Source organism: Gavialis gangeticus, unplaced genomic scaffold, assembly GCF_001723915.1.
Source record: "Gavialis gangeticus isolate Ggan-Ray unplaced genomic scaffold, GavGan_comp1, whole genome shotgun sequence".
Classification (NCBI taxonomy): domain Eukaryota; kingdom Metazoa; phylum Chordata; order Crocodylia; family Gavialidae; genus Gavialis; species Gavialis gangeticus.
The window spans coordinates 53512515-53521421 of NW_017729030.1; the positions used below are offsets into that span (position 1 = coordinate 53512515).

Below are 8907 nucleotides of genomic sequence, written 5' to 3' on the forward strand. Positions count from 1 at the left end.
AAACTGCTTTAAAATTGTAAATATATCAATAAAACACTGTTCAACTGAGGGTTGTTGGTTGTAGTCATGTTGGTCTAAGGACATAAGCAGACAGGGTTCCCTGGGTAAGTGTGATGTTTTATTAAACCAAGTAAATAGTTGAAAAAAATTGTTCTTTGCAAGCTTTCGGGCACAAACACCCTCCTTCAGGCACTGGCAGACTCTGCTCCTGTTATATGTTCTCCAAGGTAGAAAAGAAGCTAAAGTAAACAAGATATCTGTGAAAATGGGAATGAGTGGGAGTTTGGAAGACAATGGGTCTCTAGAGGTGGAGGGGGAAGGGAGGGAAAAGTGTGAAGGAACACAGGTGGTCAGCTTGAGGCAGGGTGCCTGCCTGGTATATCAGATGTCAGGCAGGTTTTAATGTGTCATAAATCCAGTGTCTATATTAAATCCATGATTTTTTGTATTCAGCAGATTTACAAACTGAAATTCATAAGCTCGTCTAGGAAAAGTGGTGTAAGTTTCCTTTGAGGATTAGAACTGAGAGGTCGGAGAGGGAGTGATTGTCTTGTGAGAAACGTGCACCCACAGGTAATTGGATATTCTTGTCTTTCATGGATTTTCGGTGTGCGTTCATTCTGGTACGCAGTTGTTTGGTTTCTCTTACATATTTTCCATCAGGGCATTAGGTGTACTGGATGAGATATAATACATCTCTGGAGGTTCAGTGGGCATTTCGCTGGCTGATGTGCATATGCAAATACCACTTACATCCCTTTCGGAGGCAGTGATTTTTGTTAGGGAACCAGCCTTTAGACTGCCTGTCCTCTGAAGTGGAAAACAATTGCTTACAGGTTTTAATGTTTTCTAAAAGCTTATTTACAAGTTAAATTCCATACCAGAGTATATGGAGTGTTATAAAATGCTTCATTGAATTAAAATATTAGTTTTTCTTTTCAGAAGTTTTGCTGGCAGGTCTATGGAGGTATTAAGCACACATTAAATGTCTATTTAGATATTATTAAATATGCACAAAAGACAATTCATAACACTTCTTCCTGCTCAACATAGTTTGGATGTAACAAATATTCACAGAACACATTGCACAAACTCAGTATAGCTTGGATGTAACAAATGATGAACTTAAAATGTTGGTAGTCTTGCATGTTGCTTTTATGTCTTCCCGTCTTCCATCTGAAGTTTTAGAAAAGGGCTTTTAGAGAGAGAACTTTATTTGGCTTACGTTATGTTTTTAGGATGTGATCCTGCTTCCACAGCAGTTGGTATTTGTGTGTGTGAGAGAGAGAGAGAGAGAGAGAACGAGTTCATCCTCTCTGCACTTCTGCTGGGGGGTAGGGACCACCTGCTGATACCAACAAGCTATGCAGACAGTGTCTCAGTCTGGCAGTTTCTCTCTCTCGCACCCACGCCATATCTGGCAGTATTAGGGTGCATCTCCAAGCTAGTTCTCTGAGCCAGGCAGGGAGAGAATGGAATTTTTACATCTCAGTGTCTCAGCCTCAGGAACTAGATAGAGTACTTTATGCTTAGATTAAGAGCAGGTGACCTTTGCCACTTGGACCTGCTTATCTATGGGAAGACAATAGCTGTGTGTTTGGTGACCTTTCTTTCACACCTCCATTCAGATTTTTTTTCTCTCTATCCTGGTTTTGGATGACAGTCTATCAGGATTGCCACCGGCTAAAGCAGTGGAAGGCTCTAGTGGATTTAAAATGGTTCTTCCTGCTAAATCTAACTGGCACCCGAGCTTCTTTCCTCCTTCCTATCTCTTCCCTTTTCCTCCCCCTCACAACTCTGAGATTGAGCCTTGCCAGTATGAGAAGTCTCTTTTCAACTCTCCCACATTTAAGTTTAGGAGTAAGATGAGCTGTTGAATTCCCTGCTATTTCATTAGGATTTGATCTGATTCTTTCTAATGTTTTCAGATGTATTAGAAACTACCAGATGAGGCTCTTGTGTAATTCCAGGAACTTTTTATTTTTTATTTAACAAATTAATGGTTAAAAATAGTGGCTGTTGATGGCTTATCTAAGTGATATTTTTGTACTATGACTACATTTTCCACTTTCCAATAAGTGAGATAAATCATCTGTACCCTCTTCTCCTTCTCTCCCTCTCCTCTTTATCCCTAACTTCTTAACAGGTTTCTTTTCAACCTCTACCCTCAAATATCCAGTTTATTCCAACCAGGAACTCAGGAGAAGATTAATGTAGTTTGTATCAGTCCATAGAGAAAACATAGCCATTTTGTATGTGATGCGGCACCTTCCTTTGTCTCTTCATTACAAGACTATCTGTCCTTCCCTAAATCAAATCTGGGTCTTCGACACTTGTGAATATCTCTGATATTCCAAGTGAAGTGAGCAAGCCTGTAATGTCTGAAGTAGAAATGGATACCAGATACGTTATTACACACAGGTTTCTGAAAAGAGGTCGTCTAGTATATTATCAATTTACATTAACTTCATCAGAGCTGAGACAACACCAGCTAAGAATCCATGCTGTGGCTTGTCTCTGTAACTTTTGTCTGTTTATGCATGTGCACTGAAGTAGTAGAGCTCTGGCAAAAAAAAAAAGGAATCTTTTTGTCATGACAAGACAGAAAGTTGTTCTGCCTTGTCTGTGTATCTGCATTCTGTCAAACGGGAGGAACGATGCCAAGTAGATAGGTGTATTCACTGACAAACTTGTATTTAGTTTTAATCTTGCCCAACTTCACAAGTGCCTCATTACAACTTCTGTTAGGTTTCCTGATTACTGTTTGCTTAGTATTGAGTCTGCAGTTTTCAACTAATTTCTGTCTGTTTAATACCTCCACTTTTGGTGACCTCCATGTGGTCAAATGTGCAATTTAATCATGGCCTCTATAAAGTTTTTAAGCAATAGGATTCGTAATTGGCCTGGGTTTGTGTTATGGGGGAGACAATTTACTAACAGAGATGAAAGCTATTCATTAATATGAATGAACTGTCAAATATTAACTTGTGCTTTTTAAAAAAGGCAAGACTGTTGCTCCAACAGTTGTCAATGACATTGGTTTTATTTGCCATATGGCAAAATCAAAAGTAAACTGGTTGTCATAAAGATTTGAAAACTCTGATTAAGCAACCAAATGAGGTAATGGAGATGTATGAGGTTTCTTGAGTAAATATTTACCATCTTGCACGGACAGAGAGCTGGAAGGTGTATAGATTATAATTTCCACTTACTTTTGATCTTTTCTATCTGTACTAGTACCCATGCTTATTGAAGTAGTGGTAGTAACTTAGATACTTGAGTGAATTATAAAGAAGTGCCCTTAATAAAATTGCAGTCTGTCTTCTGTTGTGTGAATTTTAGTAAATGTATTATAACCTGAACAATAGTAATAAAAGTTACATGCTGGGGTTGTTTGTTTAAAGAAGGTTTAGATAGTAATTGGAAATATTGGGTGCTCTTATTAAACAGTGATTTTTCTGGGATTCCATACATTTTATTCATGAAATTGCATGAAAAATACAAAGGCAAAAAAAAGCAATATGCTAGTTTGTTGAATCATCCCACATATGCTGTTCCTTATTTTGATTCAGTGATAAGGGGGAAAACATAGAGAACATTGTGTTTTTTGAAAAAAGCCTGCGTCTTTTCTCATTTAGATTAAAAATGAAAATAACCAAATAACTGAGAATTGCTGTATATGAACTTGTCTGTATTTGTGTAGCTGTGTTGCTGACAGTATGCTGAAGTTGCTGAGCTTCACCACTGTTTCTTGTTATAGGTAATGAAGATGGTACAGGGCTCATCTTGCACTGTTTTCGCTGCTGTCATGTTAACGTATGACACTATATGACAGAAATTGCCACTCCACTGTTCCATGTTTCAAGCAGACACAAGGAAGTAGGACTCTCCTTACTGGAGAGACTATAAAATGCATGTTATGAATTGTCTCTCTTTGGTAAATGATAAAGAAAATGGAGCTATTTCAGTTGCCACTGGATTAATGAATGAAGATACAACAACAGCACCACCGCCGCCATGTCCGTCCACAGGTGCTGTCCTTCCACCTCCACCACCAGAGTTGCCTCCACCACTACCACCACCACCACCACCACCACCACCTCCTCCTCCTCCACCAGGGCCATCTCAGTCTCTGCCACTGCAGTTCCTGAATGGGCATGGCCGCCAGAGTAAAAAAAAACGAATACGGAGTTTTTTTTGGAAAACAATCCCAGAAGAGCAAGTCCGTGGTAAAACCAATATCTGGACTATTGCCGGAAGACAGCACTACCAGATCGACACAAAGACAATTGAGGAGCTCTTTGGGCAGCAAGAAGAAACCAAGTCTCTGGATTCCAGAAATCGTTCCTCAAGATCATCATTTAAAGATACTAAAGAAGAGGTAAGGATTTGCAGTAGTTAAAGGAATTGAACAATCCAGTGACATAGAAATAAGCGTGCAGCCTCACGGTCTGTAATTCATTTTTGTTTTCTCTTACTTTTTATCAAAATGCTCCTTGTAATACAAAGTGATTAGCTTCTGCTTTGTATTTAGTACTGCATATTAATTCATTAAAGGATTGCCAGCCTGTTCTTGGTTGTGTGGAAAACCAAAGAATTGCCAGAGCTTTATTTGCTATCTGGATAAAATTCCTGGATTTCATCATGAGCCAAGATGCACTGAAATTGAGGAAGGAAGAATGAGTCTGCAGTTAATTTTTTTTTTTGTTTTGTAAAGGTGCTTCTTGATGAATCTTCACTGCAGAATCTGGAGTACATAAATTACAGTAGCTCTGCTCCACTCATGGTGCTTATGAATGTATAAGTGCACTAAATTGCTGTCTTCCTCCTTTAACAGGCCCTTCTGACAGCATCACACATCTGAATTTAAGGCATGTTGCAGGCATGGCTTCCTCCAATCTGTTTAGAGGACAAAAGTAAACATGGGGTTCCTTGAAGAAAGATTACATAATCATACTATCACAAATATAAAACATTTTCTTAATATATGGCTTTTGAGATACTGTAAGTGAGAGCATAAGTATGATAGGGAAGCAACAAAGCAAGACACTATTCTGATTGAAGGAAATTTATGGTAGATTATTATAGTCCATTTTGAAATGAGTTTGGCTTTTCACCATGCATGCTGATTATTTACAGTGTTCTCCTTGTTTAGGTTGGAACATGAACAAGTTTTGCCTTCTCATGTCCTACAAAAACAATATGACTGAGTTTTGTTTTGTCCAGAGAAGGGTATCCCCAACTTTTCGCGGGATTTTTTTTTACAGATTTGTGTGTTATCTAATTAACTGTTCAGTGACACTATTTTTTTAAACCTTGTCTTATATATTTTGAACTATGTATTTTTTACCTAAGAATTGCTTGAAGTGTTCCTGTTATTTTTTGTGTGTAAAATAAGAAGTCAACAATTTTTTTTTATTGATAGCTAAAGGAATGTATTACTTTTTTTCCACTTCATACATGAAGACAAAAAAGAGCAAATTAATTTGGGGACCAAAAAAACCCCCCAAAAACTGGACCATTAAATTTTTAATCTTGGTTAGTGATGATGGAAGTCTCATTAGTAACTTCGGAAGTGGTTGTCAAAATTTAAACAAGCTTGTGAAACCATGAGTATCATATTGAGAATGTGAGAAATGAAGAAAAGGTAATGTTAGAGTGGTATTGTAGCTGTGAGAGAGTCATGTGAAAGGCAAGGATTTTTTGGGAGATGATATCTTTTATTGGATGAACTGCATGGTGGGAATAAAATTAGACAAGCTGCCGGATGCTCTGTGAAAGGGCAGGCCTCTGCTTATCCAGGCTTTCAGGCACCCAGAATGTGGGGATGAGAACACCCTCATAAATTTGCATAGTTGCAGTTTCAGATTCATTTCCATCTGAAAGCATCTCAACTGAGGTAAGTGGGGCACTTTACACCTCACTAAGCCTTGGATTCTGCAGATGGATGTGTAACTTACCTTTCCCTTTTTCTTTAAAACCAAAGAAAGAATTCAGCCCTCCAAACCTTTTCAAAATGATCCTATGCTGCATATAGCAAAGGAGGGATTCATGATAACTTATACAACAGTATACTTGAGCCCTGGTTCTGGTGCAGTAAAGGTTGAAAAGTCTTTGCTGTTGAAAGGATAAGGAAAAGCCTTTGCTGTTTATAATCCTCACGCTTAATAGTATTACCTTGGATATGATGTGCTTTGTGAGGATATAGATTGGGCTTAAGTTTGGAATCAGTGAGAGGAAGGGGCTTCCAAGATGCAACAACCCCTTGAAAAAATAGCCTTTCCTAAACCAACGTTTTGGACATGCACCTGAGGCATATGTCAGGGCTCTTCTCATTCCATACTTGTCTGTGTTGCTCAACACTTACCCAGCTAGCGAAAAGCTCTCCAGACCTCTTTTCAGAAGTAATATTAAAAACGTGATTTTAAAGTGTCTGGCGCACAAATTGCAACATGCACATACTTAGTGACCAGTCAGGGAGGTTTCTAACCAGCCAGCATTCACATGACTTGAGAGACTCAAGAGAATGTGCTATGGCTATTACACCACTTAGGTGAAGTTTTATTTTTGGGAAATAAAATCTGAATGCATCAAATAATTTAGAAGATGCTCAGGCTATTTTTAATATGAGTCCCTGCTTTGCTATATGCAGACTGCCAGCACAGTATCATTTTGAAAAGCTTTGGAGGGGTGCATTCTTTCTTTGGTTTTAAAGAAAAAGGGAAAAGTACATTGCATGTGAAAATGCTTGTTGACAGGGAAGGAGCTGTGGCTAGGGTTAGGAAGATGAATGGTAAGGAGTATTTCCTGCCCAGAGCAGCAGGGCTGAACCCAATGATCTCACAGGGTCTCTTCCAGCCCTAAACTTCTGTGAATTTGTGAAGATGGAGAAAGGTTGGAAGGCTAAATACAGAGTGGGAGAGTGGATTTGAAGAAATGTGTGGGAAGCTGGGAAGCAGTATACCTTGGGTGGCTGGGGAAATAGAGGGTATTACAGCTAGGGAGACCTGGTAGCATTACCTCCTAGGTTTGTGCTTGGATCTGAGGGAAGAGAGGAACTTTTTCCTCTGAGGCAGTCCTTCTCTTTCTCCACAGTCTAGTTCACTTGGGGACAGAAACTAGCTTGGAGGAAAGCTGGCGAAGGTGGTTTATTGACATGCTTTAAGGAGACCTAGCCACATCAGGGACAGGGAACCTCCAGCAGCTACATCAGTCAGCATTACAGACAATTCCCAGTGGCTACTGCTAGTTTTGGTCTGGCTGGAGAGGAGGGATGGAGGGAGGAGATAGGGCAGCACAACTACCATATCTTAGTATGATATATAAGGTAGATTGTTATTGGATTCAAAGTTCTCTAAAAGCAACAAATTCCACAAGGCGGCATCAATTCTGCGTTAATGAAGGGTTTTTATTTTGTTTTGTTTTTGCCAGTGAATAAATAAAGCATTGTAAAAATACACCACTATTCTGTACAGCAAGCACCCATAAGTGCTGACAATGTGAAAACCAAATCCATTTCCGAGGTGTTTGCAGTTTAAATAGGTGGAGTTGGCTGAGTTCCTTTACATGATGGATGGGTTTGAAAACTTTTAATCAATGTGGAGGAAACTTAGTGGGCTTGAGTTTCAAAGAGAGGGTTGAAAAGATGGATGCATGGTGAACGGAGAGAGAGCTGATGTTGGAAGATGCCTAGGAAAGTGCTCAAAGACAGGAATGAAATAAGAGAAATGGGAAGGTTGATGTGGGAGTCACACATTAGTGGTGCACCGATTCATATTGGATCAGCACTGGTAAAAGGAAAATTAGCATTATCAGCTTATTTTCGCTGACGTAGCGGATAATCTCACCAATAAATGCTGTGTGCATGCATGCATGCACGTGGCCAGGAATGCTGATGGGCAGCATGGAGAGCAGTGCCTTGCTGGTAAGTGTGTGGGGAGGAGGAGTCGTGGGGGAGAGAAAGGGCATGGAGGGGGCAGATCAAGGCCCTCACACTGAGAGAGGGAGTGGGGCTAGGGCAGGGGCAGGGGAAGGCACTGCCCAGCCAGGTGGTAAATGGGACCCTGGTGCGGGGTGTGGGGCAGAGCTGCAGGCAGCTCATCCAGGGATGGTGGAGGGGGTGGCTCCCTGTCATTGTGTGCACCCCCAGAGGAGGCATGGCGGGGTATGGGCCCCTGCCCAGATTTGTGCATGGGGTGGGCTGCCTGCTGCAGGCTCAGGGTCAGGAGCTGCATCAACCTCTTCCCAGCCAGGGAGCTGGACTAGGGGTGAGCTCAGCTGTGCTGGGCAGGGAATGGTGGTACCAAGAAGGGTGGCTATAGGGGGCTGTAGTGAATTTTGGGGTGGCTATAGTCCCCTAAGCCTTCCCAGTGCCACCCCTGCTTGGGGCACTCCACTCTGCTGCCTTTCCCTGGGGGAGCCTGCTGCCTGTGCGGGACTCCTGAGGGAAAAGCAGCAGAGTGGAGTGTCCCAAGCAGGAGCGGCAGTGGGAGGGCTTGGGGGGCTATAGCCACCCCAAAATTCACCTCTCCTAGCACTGCCACCTCTCACCCTATGCAGCTGAGCCTGCCCCAAGCCCAGCCATGGCCCAGCCCCCCTGCTTGGAAGAGGCTGGCACAGCCCTTGGCCCTGAGCCCACGGGAGGCAACCTGCCCTCACCCTGCCCACAAATCTAGGGGGGGTAGATGCCCCCCGTGCCTCCTCCAGGTGTACAGGCAGCAGCGGGGAGCTGCCCCCCCATGTCCCCTGGACAAGCCGCATGTGGCTCCTTCTTGTACCCCACTCTGAAGTCCCATTCACTGCCCCGCCTGGGCAGCACATGCGCCAGCCTCTACCCTTGCCCTACCCTCTCACTTTCAATGGAGGCCTTGATCTACCCCTTCCCCCCCTTTCTCCCCCCTCCTCCCA

The 8907-nt window shown here is 42.1% G+C and overlaps 1 protein-coding gene across 1 annotated transcript in view; it reads left to right on the forward strand.

Annotated features, from left to right (window-relative positions):
* Window positions 1–536: 536 nt before the first annotated feature.
* FHDC1 (FH2 domain containing 1) overlaps window positions 537–8907 on the forward strand; it is a 55312-nt gene continuing 46941 nt past the window's right edge. The window contains exons 1-2 of the mRNA XM_019522222.1: window positions 537–573; window positions 3761–4381. Coding sequence (XP_019377767.1) covers window positions 3911–4381 — 471 coding nt within the window. The 5' untranslated portion in view covers window positions 537–573; window positions 3761–3910. The remainder of the gene's footprint in view (window positions 574–3760; window positions 4382–8907) is intronic.